The sequence below is a fragment of the Propithecus coquereli genome, unplaced genomic scaffold (assembly GCF_000956105.1).
Source record: "Propithecus coquereli isolate 6110/MARCELLA unplaced genomic scaffold, Pcoq_1.0 Scaffold26, whole genome shotgun sequence".
Taxonomy (NCBI): Eukaryota; Metazoa; Chordata; class Mammalia; order Primates; family Indriidae; genus Propithecus; species Propithecus coquereli.
The window spans coordinates 3781479-3800237 of NW_012148174.1; the positions used below are offsets into that span (position 1 = coordinate 3781479).

The 18759-nt window shown below is 35.6% G+C and overlaps 1 protein-coding gene across 1 annotated transcript in view; it reads right to left on the bottom strand.

Moving 5' to 3' along the window:
* WDFY3 (WD repeat and FYVE domain containing 3) overlaps positions 1-18759 on the bottom strand; it is a 208769-nt gene that overhangs the window by 62453 nt on the left and 127557 nt on the right. Inside the window, exons 24-31 of the mRNA XM_012647224.1 lie at positions 17197-17387; positions 15920-16072; positions 12368-12441; positions 12127-12288; positions 10698-10792; positions 5453-5573; positions 4947-5164; positions 1122-1357 (exon numbers count right to left, since the gene is read on the bottom strand). Coding sequence (XP_012502678.1) covers positions 1122-1357; positions 4947-5164; positions 5453-5573; positions 10698-10792; positions 12127-12288; positions 12368-12441; positions 15920-16072; positions 17197-17387 — 1250 coding nt within the window. The remainder of the gene's footprint in view (positions 1-1121; positions 1358-4946; positions 5165-5452; positions 5574-10697; positions 10793-12126; positions 12289-12367; positions 12442-15919; positions 16073-17196; positions 17388-18759) is intronic.

The following is an 18759-nucleotide window of genomic DNA, read 5'->3' on the forward strand; positions in this document are numbered from 1 at the left end:
CAGGCTGGTCTCGAACTCCTGAGCTCAAACAATCCGCCTGCCTCGGCCTCCCAGAGTGCTAGGATTACAGGTGTGAGCCACCGCGCCCGGCCCTGCATCCTACATTTTAAAACTCATTTATATACTTATAAATAAAGTTGAATACTACGTATCACATCCTGTCTTATGTATCTAGTTAGAAAACATTGCTTTCTAATTTTCCTAAAGAAAACAAACAAAAATAAAATACATGTTAATGAGCCACAAGATGAGATTATAGAACTGATGGTTTTAAAGAGGATCTTTTTTAGAAAGCACCTTGAACTCACTTCCTTCTCGTTCTCGGCAATGTTCTAATTTAATTTTAGAATATTTAAAGGTAAGATTTGACAAAATAAAAATCAATTTGAGGAAATTTATTCCTAGCAGTTTTACATAATACTTTATGGTGTCATGTGTGTTTTGAAAAATTACGTAACCAACAAAACTCTACGAAGCGTGAATCTGTAATTTGATTTAATGTAAGTGTACAGATTCAGCATTTTCCCTTAAAAGGTTTTGTCAACTACTAGAACTGATTTGAATAGCATTTAGCATAAGGATGGAAGAAAAGTTGAGTTTAAAAGTTAAATTCCTAAGTTTTTGTAGTGTAACAAACATAAGCTGTATACAGACATTAACAGTCTTCAATTAAACAAGTCTTACTATTTTCCTAATGTGGACGGTTATTTAACATTAAGTGATTAATTTTTTTTTTTTAATCAGAATTTCCACTGAGAATCCTGTCATACCCACTCGATTAATTTATGGTATACAAACGACTCCTTTCATTTTTAATTTTATGGAAATGGAATTATTTTTCTAGATAAAAATCATATTATAAAAGAATTCTTTAGATCTTCCAAAGAGCATCCAAAGTCTTTATGCATATATAATCATACAAAGTAATCATACAGAAAAAAAAGTCCAAACAAGGACAAAGGCCTTTTTTTTGAGAAAATTTCCTATGGTATTTTCAGATTTTTGTATCCCAAATCAACTTTAATGTGAGAAAAGCGATGGTTTTACTGCGATTACCCATTACTCTATGGAGATTCTTTGGCACATGTAATCACACTCACACCTTACTAGGTAATTCCTACCTGGCCACCCTGCTTACATCGGCAGCTGACGACAGGCACACTGACCTGCAGGTTCTCAGGCAGCTCACTAACGGGCTGCTGCAGGAATAATGCCATGAGGAGGAAATAGAGGGCAGGGACATTAGTGTGTTTGGGAAGGAGCGACTGCAGGACCGGAAAACCGGGAAAATGACAAGCATCCCGGTTGATCTCCCTGACCGTCGATCTCCCCCCAGCACTCCTGCCCACGTTGAATCCTAAGAGAAGAGGAAAGATGACAGAAAGTACAAAATTAGCACTTGATAGCCGCGCTGCATTAACAACTAAGAAGGCAGTCATTCAGTACGTGTAACATTTCTATCCAGAACATTCGCATTACTACAGGCAATTAAGTATTCAATTGTTGAATTAATCTTGCAGTCAAAAGTTTTGCTTCACCAGCTATTTGACTTTAGCAAGTTTATCTATTAGGATATAGGTTTAGAAACACAGCTGAGACAATCAGATACAAGACTTTGAAAATGCTTCATAAGGGCATATAAATTCTACTCATTAAAAGAATAATCTCAGAAGAGCTCTAACGTTCCTGCTTGTATTTCCCTAAGAAAAAAGTGAAAACCAAAACACAGCCAAAATTTAGGATGCTAAAAAACGTAATTTAAAAATATGCTTGTTATAGTTAATACATTTCATTTGTCCTGAATATCATGATGAGCTAGTTCACTTTAAGCTATCTACAAATTTAGAGACAAAACTAAATGAATAAGCAAAACGATCTTCCCTCACAATGGGATTTGTAATCTGTTGGAAAGCGGCCAGGCAGTGGGATGGCAAATTCAAGCCCTTTGTGGCTATAGCAACCCACAGGCTCAGCTGAACAGTCAGAATCCCTTCTAGAAACCCAGCTTTTTCAGGAGACGGTCAGTGCTTATTAATATGGCTATAGCATCAGTATTTCTATCAACACTGTTTCTTCTGCTTCATAACTAAATTCAGGACATACTCCAAACATTTGGTTCTTTTTCCACCCTCAAACCTAGTAAAGTACTCAGTACACAGCCAAATTTTCAATGGAAGACTTTTGTGACTAGCAACCAATAGATGAAGGATTAATTTTTATTCTGAAGCAATTTATATTTCAAATATTCACACTTTTAAACTTTTTTCCAGAATGAAGTAAAGCACATATTTGCAACTACTATTTTACGTAATAAAAGAAAAATTTATGTCTAGGCTTCTTCTTAAATAGTATGCTCTTTTAATTAATAAAAATTGTATAACAATTTATCAAACTCTTTCATATATCATCACATTTCTTAATCACAATGAACATGTGCTTTAGAAATTCCTGTTATCATTTTTATACCATAGAAAATATGTGTTTTGTTCAAATTCACAAAGTGGTATGACGGAAGATTTGAAACCTGATGTCTCTACTTTAGAGCCTATAAAATTATGCTGCTTCCTTTGCCCTTGTTAATGACATTGCCGCATTTCTCAAAGACTGGCTAGATTAGAAGATGGAATTGATTTTGTGTCTATAGTAAGTTCTAAATGAAATTATGAAAATAAAAAATGTTTTGAGCTCTAAAAAATCAGAAGACATCTCAGCTATTTGGGAGGCTGAAGTGAGAGGACTGCTTGAGCCAAGGAGTTTGAATCCAGCCTGGGCAACACAGCAAGACCTCATCTCTCTCTATCCCTCTCTCTCTTTCTCTCCCTCTCAATTAATTAAAATAAAAAATAATCACAAGACATAAAGTAGTATTTTATATGCTAAACAGGAACATAAATTTTTATTCAACTTCAGGTTCTAAAAAAAAAAGCCCCAATACTAGCATTCTCATTTTCCTTTTTGAAGTTTCATACTATTTTTCCTCTCTAATTAATCTTAAAAAATATTTAATATACAATTAAGTGTTAATTTAGATTCAAATTATGGCTATGTGCAAGGTATTTTTATAAAGAAAAAAATTCATAAACTAATAAATGTGCATTTAAACAGTCAAAAACATTAGGTTGTTCATCAGATCAAACAGAGCTAGAATCAAATGAGATGATACATGTTTATATACACACATATACGTGTGTGTCACATAGATACTCAGGGGAAATTAAATTAAATGGAATCAAATTAAAATTGAATACCTAGGTTTCCTTTTTGGAATCAAAGCAGCAGATGCAAAGTGCAAGCAGGTATCAATGAAGGACAAACAAATTCTAAGACATAAAGTCAGGAGGGTCAAATATGGTAACACCTCTTTTTAATATTACTGAAGTGATGTAGGACGGTGAAAACGTAAGTCTAATAGTCATAAGACAGAGTCTTAGACACTGTTATTGCCTGGCCCAGGGCTCTTGTATAGTTGAGTCTTAAATTCCTAAGTAGAGAAATTAATCCTTAATTTATATTCATTAGGTTTCATTTATTTCCTATAACATTTATATACTGTAAAATACTAATATATATCTGTATCCAGAATCAAGAAGGACAAATGAGATAATATATATGAAAGAATTTTGCAAACCATAATATAGTATTATAAATCTTAGGTGTTATTATTATGGCTGCTTTCGGCCTTCAAAAGAAGCAGTACTATCATCAGCATTTATAACTTACATATTCAACAGAACTCACATTTAATTTCCCAGAGTTCATGCAAAATAGTGATCTATTTATCAAGCACAAAAGTACCTATAATGATAATTAAAAATGTATATTTTGAAACAATTTTCTTGAGAAATCATATCAGTGAAATGAAAATGGTGTCACTTTTTATCATATACAATGTTCAGACATTTTTCACATGTGAAATAACAATGAAATAGTACTACGCCGAAAGATCTGTCTTCCTATCATTTGCTTTGATATTTGAAGTAGTACAGTCAGAACCTAGATATTGATAGTTACATTTTTTCTATAAATAAATTACATATTAAATTCTGATTCCCCATTTTCCTATATGACAAGAGTTAATATTTGTGATATAAGCTCCTTAAGATCAGACATACAACAATTAAAATTTTAAAATGTAATGTGACAAATGTATTTTTAAAGTAATTTAGGGATTGAATGAGTGTACTTTCCAATAAAAAAATTATTTTCCAGTAAGTATTTTCCAAGGTAAGATCACTAATATGAACAGACAAGATACAAGTTCAAATAAAGCTAACATAGGAAACTGCAATTTTCTAATAATAGGGAAATGATCAATTGTACGTTGAAAATAGCCATGATACTGGTAAGCAGAGAAGCAGCAGGTTTGGCTGAAACATTGATTGAGCTTAAATCCTTGAGCAGCAACATAACATAACTATTAAAAGCATGGCCTTCAGATTTGAGTGAAATGGATCCAAATTTTGACACTTCCTAGCTATGTGACAAGTGACTTCACCCTTAAGCCTTGGCTTTCTAATCTGTAAAATGGGTATGATGGTATTTACACCTCATAGAGGTACTGTGAAAAGGAAATGTTATTAATTATATGACAAGTGTTTAGGAACTGGCACAAACACACAAAATAAATATTGATTATTATTAATTCAGTTCTACTAATAATTTGCTAATTATTAATTTATAGACTAGAAAGGGACCTATACTATAAAAATATCCTAAGGAATTCCCTGAATTTTCAAATTGTAACATCTTATCCTGACTTCAGATTGACTAGCAATTTAAAAAAAAAAAAAAACAAATTCGAAACCTTCTAAGCTTCTCAGTGTATCATTAATTAAAATTCAAAACTCTTAATCATTATCAGATAAATTGGAGTATACATTTACGTAAGATTTAAAAACAAAACAGAATAGCTTATTTTTAAGCAGCTGCCTATAAAAGTCTCATACCTAATACAGTTCCAATCTTGTTAGTTAGGACAGAATCTGTCTGTTCAAGCCATCCTCCACCGCTAAGTCCTTCTTTAAACTTGATGAGAATAGACTGATTACTCAGCAGGACGACGAGGATCCTCATTGCTGCCGTCACTGTGGTGGAATGCAAGTGTTCTTCCATAAACATCATGATCCAGTCAAAACCCAGTGTCTTGACCAGTTCTTCACAAGCTCTGTTCAAAGACAGATGGGTATAAAAAAAATAAAATTAATTTAAAAGATTAGGATTTCAAATTAAAACAAAAAAAATAAGACCAGATTTCATCCTTGAAATAGTATAAATTTCAGGGTTAAAAAAAATCTGTTTGACCTAAACATCTGTACCCCTATAATATGCTGAAATAAAAAAAAAAAAAAAAAAAAAAATCTGTTTGAAGTCAGTGGCAAGTCCTTCTTTTGTCTAACACGAAGAAAGCAGTAATAGCAACTGGTACAACCAATTCTAAAAAGGTTTTACTTACTGCAAATTGATGCTTGTCTTTTCTTTAGATGTATAAATTAGTTTTAGCAAGATATCTAGAAGTCTGTTCCTCAAAAGTATAAGATTAGCAGATACAAGACCTCCAAACTCCTCTTCAGTTCCTAAAATAAAAATAAATACATTAAAATCCCCCTAGCAGATAAACAAAAATAAAATACATGACATGGTTCTTTGAAATCTCACTGAAAAATGTATCTTTTAGGAAACATTTCTTTCAGAGTGCTTTCCACTAAAATGGATGAGAAAAGGGGTCAGTTAAATCATTGCTCTTTAGAACCCTCAAAATTCTTCATTTACATTTGACATTTTCTAAACTAGTGATAATAAAGGCTGTGTGAGCCCTTTTTTGCATTAATATTCCCATCCCCATCCCATCAAATGAGGATCATACAAATAAAAATAGTAATTACCAGAGACCCTCAGCCTTCCCAAAATTTAATTTTTAGTTTCTTTTTGAAAGACATAGTTAAATCCATAAGATTTACAAATTGAAAACAGGCAATATAGACTTATTCAATTAAATTTAATACCTAAAGGAAAGTCAGAATTAAAGAGCACAGAAGTGAGGTACAGGCACACAAACCCACAAAGGAGAAACTGGGAAAGAAAGGCAGGAAAGGAACGTAGCGGTTCTCCGTGGATAGTACCGGAAGGACACGGAACTGGAAACCAACAGCCCGGAGCTCTAGCCCAGCTCCACTACGAAAGAGCTACAGGTTAACGGGTCTCAGTCCCCAGGGAGGCACACCTCCTTTTGTTGCACTCGGCTTTACCGTGTTTTGCAGATACTATTTTTTATAAACTGAAGGTTTGTGGCAACCCTATGTCTAGCAAGTCTATTGGCACCATTTTTCCAACTGCATGTGCTCACTTTGTGTCTCTGTCATATTTTGGTAATTTTCTCACTATTTCAAACCTTTCCATTATTATGACGTCTGTTTCGGTGATCTGTGATTACTGATCCTTGATGTATTTAATTGTTTAGGGTGCCACGAACTGCACCCATACGAGACAGTGAACTTAAGTGGTAAATGTTGTGTGTGTTCTGACTGCTCCAATGACCAGCCAGTCCCCCATCACTCTCCCTCCCGTCAGGCCTCCCTGAGACCCAATATTGAAATTAGGCCGATTAATAACCCTACGATGGCCACTAAATGTTCGAGTGAAAGGAAGTGTCACACATCTCCCACTTTAGATCAAAACCGAGACACAATAAAGCCTAGTGAGGAAGGCACATTGAAAGCTGAGACAGGTGCAGAGAGCTGGGCCTCTCATGCTAAACATTCAGCCAAGTTGAGAATGCAAAGGGAAAGCTCTTGAAGGAAAGTAAAAGTGCTACACCAGTGAAAACACGAATGATACGAAAATGAAACAGCCTTCTTGCGATAGGGGTAAAGCTTTAGTGGTCTGGATAGAAGATCCAATCAGCCTCAACATTCCCCTAAGCCAAAGCCCAATTCAGAGCAAGGACCCAACTCTCTCTTTCATTCTATAAAAGCTGAGAGAGGTGAGGAAGCTGCAGGAGAAAAGTTGGAAGCCAGCAGAGGCTGGTTCATAACGTTCAAGGAAAAAATGCTCCATAACATAAGTATAAGCTGAAACAGCAACTGCTGATGTAGAAGCTGCAGCAAGGTATCCAGAAGACCTAGCTAAGATTAATGAGGGTGGCTGCAGAGAAACAACAGATTTTTGATGCAGATGAAACAGGCTTTTATTGGAAGAAGATGCCATCTAGGAGTTTCATTGCTAGAGAGGACTAGTCAACACCTGGCTTCAAAGCTTCAAAGGACAGGCTGACTTTCCTATAAGGGGCTAATGCAGCTGATGACTTTAAGCCAATGCTCGTTTATCATTTGGAAAATCCTAGGGTCCTTAAAAATTATGCTAAATCTACTCTACCTGTGCTCTATAAATGGAACAATGAAGTCTAGATGATAGCCCATCTATGTACAGCATGGTTTACTGAACATTTTAAGCACACTATTGCCAACTACTGCTCAGGAAAAAAGATTCCTTTCAAAATATTACTGCTCATCAACAATGCACCCGGTCATCCAACATGTAGATGGAGATATACAAGATTAATGTGATTTTCATGACTTTTACCACAACAAACATTCTGCAGCCATGAATCAAGGAGTAATTTTAACTTCCAAGTCTTATCATTTAAGAAATATATTTCATAAGGCTATAGCTGCCATAGTTAGTGATTCCTCTGATGGATCTGGGCAAAGTAAATTGAAATCCTTTTGGAAAAGCATTCACCGTTCTATATATCACTAAGAACACTCATGATTCATGGGAAGAAGTCAAAACAAACATGAATACAAGTTTAGGAGAAGTTGATTCCAACCCGCATGGATGAGTTTGAGAAGTTTAAGACTTCAGTGGAGGAAGTGCAGATTTGGTAGAAACAGCAAGAGAACTAGAATTAGAAATGAAGCCTAAAGATATGACTGAATTCCTACAATCTCATGATAGAACTTTAGCAGATGAAAAGCTGCTTCTTATGGATGAGCGAGGAAAGTGGTTTCTTGAGAAGGAATCTACTCCTGGTAAAGATGCTGTAAAATGACAAAGGATTTAGAATATTACATAAACCTAGTTGATAAAGCAGGGATAGTTTTTGAGAGGACTGACTCCAATTTTGAAAGAATCTGTACTGTGGGTAAAATGCCATCAAATAGCATCACATGCTACAGAGGAATCTTTGTTGAAAGGAAGAGTCAATCCATGCAGCACACTTCAATACTGTTGTTGGTTGGGGTTTTTTTTTTTTTTTTGCTTTTTTCTTATTTTTAATTGATACATAGTAACTGTATATATCTATGGGGTATGGTGTGATGTTTCCATACATGTATATAATGTTCCATACATGTATATAATTTTTAAATCAGGGTAATCAGCATATCCATCACCTCAAACCATTGTCTCAATTTAATAAATTGCCACAGCCACCTCAGCCTTCAGCAACCACCACCCTGCCTGGTCAGGTGCCATCGACATCAAGGTAAGACCCTCCACCAGCAAAAAGATTACAACTCGCTGAATGCTCAGATGATTGTTAGCATTTTTCAGCAGAAGAATTTTTAAATTAAGGTATAAATACTGGTTTTTAAAAAGATATAATGCTATTGCACACTTAATAGACTACAGTATAGCGTAAACATAACTTTTATATGCACTGGGAAATAAAAAAATTTCACGTGACTTGTTTTATTGCAGTGTTCTGGAACTGAACTCACAATAGCTCTGAGGTATGCCTCTACTTTCTCTTATTCTAGAAATGAGGCTCAGGCTAAATTTTACCATGGTTAATACTTTTACTTGTTTGGGCAATGGATTATTATTACCTTTAACCTGTCTTTTAAAATGCTAATTTAGTGCCTTAACCACTAAGCATGCTCCATGCTACCAACGGGAACTCAAAATCCCTTCTTCTTCTAAGAGGCATAGATTGGTAATTTGCAAATTGCCTTGTCAAAAGCATACCATACAACCTAAATTTCTCTAAGAACTGCTTCCTTTTAATTTTTCTATAATAAAGTGTCAATGTATACAGAAATGAAAAATTCTCCTTAATTTTTGTCTTCTTTTTTCACTGTCAGTTACCCCTCCCTAATTTTCAAATACAATTTAAAAACAAAGAACTCTGTAAGAAATCTTCAGGTTAACTTATTCCCACTTGAACTGTTATTTTATTTCACATTGTATCACCCTCTTAGGCTATTCACTGTACATTATTTTGCCTTGGGTAGTACATCACTGTCTGGCATTATTCAAGCCATTTTTTTGGTAGGCATATATTCTGAATACTGTGAATATTACTTGCAAGAAAAAAACCACTGTTTTAATTTTTTGAGATACCAAATAAATAATAAATGTTATACACTAACAAGACTAGCAGCCATGCTTCTATTATTTCAAATGGCAATAAAGTGACGATCAGAGTAATAGTCTAATCAATTTGGTAGATCAAGAGAAAAAAATCTACTAATTTACACATCCCTGCTACAGTGCTCTATATATTAAAAAACTTTACAGTACCACTGTGGTTACTGAATTTCATAGACAGCAAGGAAATATGAAGATTAGATACATATTTTTACTGTATCTTTATACTTGAAAAAAATGTGTTATGTATTTCCAACGATCTTTATTTTCACTTTCTAATTCATAATTACTCAGCTTATATTAAATCAAAACTTAGAAATAATCTTTGCATATGGTAGAATAATATAGTAGCTGAAAGCTTAGAATGTTGGTTTGGACTCCTTAGGTTCCCATATAATCAGTGGTATGATCTTGGGTATGTTTCTTTCACTTATATCTTCCTGGGCCACAGTTTCCTCTCTTGTAAAATTGGAATAATAGTACCAATTTCATAGGGTTGTTGCAAGATTATATAGAAGACTTAATCAGTGTTTTACAATGATCTGATCTTTATTCTTCTCATCCACTAATTTCCTTCACCAAAGAAATATCAACACTGCTCCACGTGAACTGGCAGTCACGGGTCAGGGCCCTGATGTGCTGGTCCTGACTCTGTCACTAACATACTCTGATTTGCAGTAAGTCACTCAAATCTCTCCATCTCTCCTTTGAAAACCGTGATTATACCCCTTTCTCTTATTGATGAAGCATGGGAGAGGCGGTGCTCAGGAAGGACAACCAACGTGGAGAAGAACTCCTTTGAGAGGCAGTGATACTTACTACCACAGTATTTCTTCTTGACCCTGCAGGAGGAAAGGGTTGTGAGAGTTTAAAGGAAATCCTTTATGTGATATGATTTTGGAATAATGTAACAGGGTAATAATGTAAATAATGCTGAATAAATTTCAGATTCTGTGAATTTAATTCCAGTGGTCAATCTAAAAGGTCCTTTCAATGCTTTCCAAGCAACTTTCCTGTCCTAGAATATGCAACTGGAAAAATATATGAGAACAAAGGGAGGAAAAATATGCATTATGAATGCTCTGAAAATAGGAAAGATTTTATTTTCAAAGTAAAATTTACACCCTATTACATTTTGCAGGCAACGCTGTACTTCTGTATATTGTATAGGCCTGATATAAGACAAAAACATGTATGAAAGACCACAAAAAGTAATGTTAAGGAGAAAAGTAATATAATGACATATAATTCAGGTCTAATTTGTGCCAGAAGAAAAAGGGGCATAGTAATTAGCTGACCACTAACTTTTCGAAACTCCAGAATCAACTCACCAGTGTCAAGCTTCTCTTCATTATTTATTTCCATAACTACAAATTTCTCACAAACTGCAAAGGTTGGCAAAGTAGAAGAAATAAACTGGCCAAACCTTTAAATAAAAGGAAAAAAATGTTATGGATTTTATTTTTCTTCTCCCCAAAACAGACAACAAAGTACAAAGAAAAAAAAAATTGTGCTTATTTTAACTAATCTTCTAGGGACCTTTAGGTGATTATATTTGGTTTGCTTCCTCTTGGGCTATCCCAAGTAACACTATATACAATAATGTTTTTAAATATAGGGACAATACAGTTTTCCAGAAATATGAATTCTTTAATGGACTAACACCCAAACTGTTTCAAAAACCAAACTGCATGATCCAAATTAAAATGTCCTAACATTATCTGTATGGATTCACTGTAACCTAGTGGTTAAGAACTTGGGTTTACAGATAAGATTAAAATCCTGGCTCTATTACTTTATAACCATATAACCTGGGACAAGTAGTTTAATTTCTGTGGGTGCTTGTTTCTTCATTTTAAAGTAAGGAAAACATTAAAAACTTTGATAGGTTTTAGCAAAGTGATCATTATAATGCTAGGATAAGTTTTAAATACGCATTGTTGATAAATGATAGTTACAATTCTCCGAAATAATTCTTCGCTTCCAGTTTTAAATCTGTCACTGAGTTAAAAAACATGTTTTCAAGGTAAATGAATATAAAAGTGAGTGATTTGCAAACACACAGATTAGATATTAGAGAATAATCAAATAAAGGGGTATGATTTCATCTGAGATGCCTCGGAGATCACATGAAAAGGAGTGATCAATTCCAGTTTAAGCAATTCTCTACGTGGAAAATACTTTGATTGGGGTAGTTTGTTTTTCTTGTTTTCCTTCCATAATACCCGTAATCTTCCAAACTGGGGATTGTCATGTGAACACAAGAACATTTCTCAGACACTCCATAAACATGCCTTAAACCACATTTCACATTATCAGCAAAATATTACTCACATCATATAAAAACTCTGCACAATAAAATATCATCTTATGTTCGAGTAATAGTGACCAAATAGAAAAAAGATGGCATGTCTGCTCTAGGGGTGTGTGCATGCATGCACAGGTACTTACTAGTCCACATACACTTATGAATTAGCAGGGCTTGGAGAAGAGAGATAAGGAATTCCTACACTGAACGCTTTTATGTCCAGGCCAATCAATCTCATTCGGCTAATTCCTTTATCTTTTCTCACCAAAATTCTATTACTCACTAGTGGCAACAATTGGCCTTGCTCCATAAAGGTAAGATGCTAAGATATGTATGTTTTCCATGCCTCACAAATATCCTGAATAGTATTAAGATTACAGGTGTTATTATACAGGAATAGGAACCCATCGCATTCATCTTAATAACAAGACAAACAGAGAAGTTTTCACTACCTTAGCAGATCATTGCTGTTGGGGAAGCCTTGCAGTAAGAAGCTCAGCACATTACTGATAGCAGCGATAGTAGGCTGGGACAAAGACATGTCTCGAAGAGTCAGTAGCAGCTTTGGGATTAACTGGAATTCCCTCATTAATTTGGCATTCTTTGAAGCTTCGCTATAATAGAAAGAAGATCTTATACACTGTGCTATCACCTTTTCGATAACTGAACAACCACATGGGTATGAACTGATACCTGGACTCTGTGAGCAGCTCGATAAAGTGTTCGAATAAGGAAAGATGAAGTTCGTACGGTGCGTGCAGCCAGACCTATGACAAAATAAAGAATAGTGGTATATTTCAGGTTAAAAAATGCCAATGCCGATCCAACAAACACAAATACAGCACATGGAACTTATATCACTTATAATTATTTTGCAAAGCCCTATAAAACTGCTCGTATGCAGGGAAAAAAAAATTAAAAAATAGGGCAAATAAATAGCCCCCAAAATGATAGAGATGATGGAATTAATCTGCTGTTAAAAAGCTGTCCTAAATATGCCCCATATACTAAAGAATATAATGGAAAACACGAAAATGATGAGGAATGAAATGGAAGATAACCAAAGCCCCCAAACTACTAGACATGAAAAATAAAATATCTAAAATGAAAAATTTACTGGATGGTACTAATGCCAGACTAGAAACTGCAGAAAAACAATTCAGTAAACTTGAAGACCCAACAATAGAAACTATTCAAAATGAACCATAAGAAAAAAATACTAAAAAGAAATGACCAGATTTAGTGTGTTAGTGATTTGTGAGACAGGATCAGGCAATCTAAGATATGTGTAATCAGTGTCTAGAAAAGGGAAGGAAGAGCAGGAAATATGGTTTAAAAAACGGCTAAAAAATTTCAAATTTGATGAAAAGGAGAAACTTACAGATCAATAAACCTAAGCAGAAGAAACATAAAGAGGACAACCGAATGACTGACATCTTCAAAATGTGAAAGGAATAAAAACAGTCAACTAGAATTCTACTCCATGCAAAAATATCCTTCAGAAAGGAAGAAAAGGTAGAAGACTTTTCCACATGAGAGAATTCATTGCCTGCACTACAAGAAATGTTAAAAGAATTTCTCCAGGAAGAAGAATTTTACAAGACAGAAATTTAGATTTACATAAAGGAAGAATGCCATAAATACTATGTATGTGGGCAAATATAAAAGATTTCTTAAATGTCTTTTAAAAATAATTGACCATTTAGGGCAAAAGTAACACAAACTATTGTGGGGATTGTAAACATGTAGAAGTAACTGTCATGACAACAATAGCACAGAGGATGGAGAGGGAAAAAAGGAAGTATTTCACTGCAGGTATTTACAAGGCATAACATTCTCCAAAGACAGACCGGATTGTTTTAGATGTATATTATAAATTCTAGAACAATCGCTAAAAAAGAAAATGTTTGTATGCTATTACAATTATTTTACTTGTATTTGTCAAATGGCTATTCCAAAACTGGGAGGAATTAGGTACCGAAAGATCACTTGTGGTTTGGGGTAATTAGGGATGTTATTGAAGCCATAAAGTGACCAAGGTACTGTAAAATAAAATCAAAATTTGTTAAGCAACTAAATTTCTGATGTTTGCATATTAAATTTTAATCAGAAATTTAAAATTAAAGATAATCCTTGATTTAAATATGTCAGTTACCAGATGAAAACAAGGTCAGGCTGAGTTAGGTAGGTCTCCTGAGTATGCCCATAATCCTCTCTGCATACCTCTCTGCTTTCACAAGTTTTAAGTTATCTATTTCTTTGTTTTTTTCTTCCAATGGACTAAATGCCTCAAGACATAGACTCTGCCTTTTATTTTCACATCCTTAGTAACTAAACAGAGCTTGGCTCAAAAATATTCAAGAAGTGCTTTCTAAAAGAATAAGAGGTTTGGGTATTAGAACTTTGAATACCAGGCTGAGAAACATGTACTTTACTACGTAGGAAAAGAAACCATTGGAAGTTCTTAAATAAGTGATATGATTATGTCCTCGAAAGAATGGGGTCTCAGAGGATTGCCTGGGGAAAGGGGGAAAGAAGCGATAGCTATTCTAGCAGATAGGAGAAGAACTGATTGGGGCTTGGATTAGGAATAGAAGCAGAAAAGGTAGATTACTTGGAATGTGAAAGTAGACTCCACATGACTTAATACCAGACTGTTTATAAACAGGGAGAAAGAAGGAAGATGATTTTTCAATTTCAATGGTGGTAGGGTTTTTTGTTTTTTTATTTTATTTATTTATTTTATTTTTTTTGAGACAGTCTCGCTCTGTTGCCCAGGCTAGAGTGCCATGGCATCAGCCTAGCTCACAGCAACCTCAAACTTCTGGGCTCAAGTGATCCTCCTGCCTCAGCCTCCCGAGTAGCTAGGACTACAGGTGCATACCACTACGCCCAGCTAATTTTTTCTACTTTTAGTAGAGACAGGGTCTCACTCTTGCTCAGACTGGTCTTGAACTCCTGAGCTGAAGTGATCCTCCTGCCTTGGCCTCCCAGAGTGCTAGGATTAAAGGTGTGAGCCACTACACCTGGCCTGATGGTGTTTTTAATAGAAACAGAGAAGTTAGAAGGAAGAACTAATTTGGGAGGGATGTTAAGTTGAGTTAAAGAGTTGCTGGGACATAAAAATGGAAATACTGAGCAAGAAGTTAGAAATAAGTCTGCTATTCAGATGTCAAGGTTAGAGATTGAGATTTGAGGGTCAACTCCACAGACATTAGGCTGTGGGACTAAGAGAGAGTTTAAAGGAAAGAAAACAACAAATAAAGGAAAATATAAAGACATTTTTATGTAAAATAATGAACACTCTACAGCCAGAAAATTATAGAGAAAGTAGTGAGAAAGACATAACCAGGTGAGTGATTCCTGAAGGCTAGCAAGAAGAGTGTAAGTTGGAAGAAGAGGGAAACAAACTCTATTAGGTGCTACCGAGAGCCGTGGATACTGAGAACCGAGTACAAGCCCTAAATTTATATTCAGAAGGAGGCCATTAATGAGCTTTGAAAATACAGTTTCAGTAAAGCAATGTGGGCACACAGTCTGGGAGGGAGCTTACAGCAGTTATGAGGAGGAAGAGTCAGGGCCTACACAGCACAGTTAGCAAACGCAGTGCCAGGCCCTGTGCCGGGTGGTGGGGACACAGAGACAAATGAGATAGAGATGATCCCTGCAGTCACAAAGCCTACAGATCCCAGTTTGACAGGGATATATTACATGAATTTTGTATGCAGAGACAGGGGTACCATGCCAAGCACTGTGCACAGGAAGTGGGGAAAGGATATGAGTGGATAAGTGGAGCCTTGAGAGGACCGGGGGGAAGCTGCTATGGGCAATGATACAGTAGCAATGAAAAGCTCGTAATTTTGGCAAAATCAATGCTATTTTACTGTGTGGCTGCTGGTAACCAAAATGACAGGTGTAGATTCCCATTTACTGAGGAAAAGTTTCTACAGGAATTGTTTGATGAAACTGTTTGCCCCTTATCATGCCACCGGCAGCAGCAGATGAGCTAGTCAGAGACATGCATTGCACCGTTTCACTTCGAAAACATTTACAAAGCGGAGTATCTTGGAGAGAAGGAACCCTACCCACGGCTCTACTTTTTATACTTTGCTAGATGACATTAATATGATCATAAAATTATAGAACTTTAAACACATCTTAGAGATAAAATAGTTTAACTCTGTAATTGCACAGAAGAAATGGGTTCACTGATAATCTACTAGCGGTTAGCGTTTATATACGTACTTCGAAATCACAGAGAAGGTCCTGAAAAGCGGTCGAATTGGGAATAATGGAGGTCTCGTGTCCGCTGTCAACCGTTCCCACTAAAGAGAAAGTCAGGTGGAGGATGTGGCTGTTGAGAAGGGAACGTTTCTTCTTGAGCAGCATGGCCAGCAACTGCAAGAAAGTGACACCAGACGCCTGCTGATAAATCATCATATGCGTTACACACACACACACACACACACGTGCGCGCGCGCTGGGGAATCCTATGGAGAACAATTTCTGAGATTTCCAAACTGATTTCTAAATTTTTATGATGACAACATAACATTAGAGAAAATCTGATAAACAAAGTAATCCTATCACTCTATTATTAAAATATCTATGTTTACATAAACCCATAATTTAAATAGTCGTTACCATCACGTGCATGCAATTTCGTAGTTTTTCTCCCCACAAAACGATTTTTTTCTTTTGCAAAACTGTCTTCATAATTACAATTTTAAAGGGCTGAATGATACACTAAAGGATGTTTTCAATATAATTAGTCATTCTCGTATTGTCGGTACATTTAGATTGTTCCTGTTTTTTATGATGAACAATGCTGCAGATAATCGTTTTGAAACTTTTCCAAAATACTTATGAAAATAGTGTAATTATATCTATATAACACAGGAAACGGTATATTCACTACCAAGAACTAATGGCTGAAGTTGTAGAAGGTATTTGTACTTCATCTATGATAGAAGAATTTAATCTTGTTTCAAATATTTGTTTCTCTTCTTACAGATAACTTTCTGCCTAAATCTGGTACAGACTGTAACAGGAACGCTGTATATTTTTAATTCCAGGTGAGTTTTCAGGAGTAGAAACAGGGGAGGTAAAAGAGGATGAAGTGGAGAGACAAGGAAATGGGGAGAGCCCTGGCTCTGTCCCTGATCCAGCCATATCTTGACGATGGGGTAACAGGACTCTCTTTCATTTCAACTTCCACTGAGGACAACAACATCCAAACAAGCAAATCATTGTTCTGAAAATATATTCAAATGTATCAAAGCAATGTTAAAATAATGTAGCCTAATTCAAGGGTTTAGTAAATAAGATTTGAGATAAAGAATAAAGAAAAGAATTCATATTCTCATTGGACACACGTTCATTTTAATAAAAAATACTGGCTCTTTTAAGTTTATTTGGACAATATAATTCTTCCAGAGTTTGAAACAACAGGAATAACAATGAAAATTAGAATATTTTTTTGGTGCAAAGTGAAGTGACGGCAAAGCTTTACGGTTACAAACCTGGTAGCCCTTGATTCTTTCCATTTCTTTGCTGGCTAGTGGGTTACTCTTGACCACACAAACCAGGGCCTTGACGGCTGCGTACAACCCTTCCACGTCAGAGGCCATGGCCACCAGGCCCAGGATGGCTGCAGCTCCACCAATGTACTGCAAAGTAGTGGCAACAGGCTTAGGGACAAACGTTCTTACTCCTGATTAAAAGACAGTGAAAAATAATTAAAATGAATTCCCCAGGTGAACAAGAACTGAATAGATCATCTTAAGAAGTTTTTAATTAATTATAAATTTTATTTTTAAAAGATATTCCGTCCTAAAACGCAAATTCTAAAAAAAATTAAAGGTAGAATTTGGGAGAAGGCAATAAATACGAAGGTACCTACTCTCAGGGAAGAGTCTGGGAACAGAGGAGGGAGCAGAGAGGATCTGGGCTTTAGAGCAAGCACACGTTTCTACTGTGGAGCTGTGGGCGGTACTCAAGGTGCAGAGGTTTTGGGAATGTATTTTGAGGAAAGTGTGAGTGCCTCAGTAGTTCTGTTGGGAAATGAACTTGGGGAGAGCAGAATCACCTCAATTCTGTGAACTGGGGGAGGCATTACAGAGGCCACCCTGGCAGGGATGAAGTATTTTGCACAGACAAGCCAAGGAAAGCACATTACTCAGTATTACCCAGAGCTTCTACCAGCTAAATAATCTGAGTAACAGTACATCAGAGACCCCAGGAGAGCATAACTTTGCGGAAACATAGTCCTGGAACTAACTGTGTCAGTCAATTAAAAAAAAAAAAAAAAATCACATCTACATTCCTAACATTTTTTGAAAGGCATTGTTTGAATGTCACTCGCCCAATGATCAGGACTGAGATTTTAAAAAATAAAATAACCTGCATTTTATATTTTTATGTGCCTTGCAGTACTCACAGTACTTTCATATATTATGGCGCTGGATTTCGAAAACTACCTTCTAACGTAATTAGGGCCAGTATCATTAGTTTATAGATAAGAAAACCGAAGTTCGTAGAGCTTAAATGTCTGGCCCAATGTCACACAGTAACAGACAAGGGGCTACAACCTAAACCTCTGAACTTTTCATTCACTGCTCTTTCCACCATCCCAGGGCACTGCTATGCTTGGAAAAAGGACACAAAGCAGTACTCAGTAAATATTTGTTGAACAAAAGAAAACCATTATGTCCTCTGGAATAAAGAGAACTGCTGTATTAATGCAATATTATCAAAAAAAGAAAAACAAAGATGTGTGCATATCACTGGGACAATAAAAATTGCCGAGGGCTGATAAACATGTGGGATTCTGACCAACATAACATTTTTTGTTAATCTAAAAAGGACCCAATATTATCTACTGATTTATATATTAAAAGGCATAATCACTGGATCTGAAGGTTCTGGATGGCCTGATGGGATTATGTCTCAAGATTCTATCCAATCGAAAAATCAACTCTTTTAAAGCAGACATTATGTACAAGGTTCTATAGAATGTCCATCAGCTCTAGACTCTTTTTTTATTTTTATTTTTTTGAGACAGTCTTGCTCTGTCACCCTGGCTA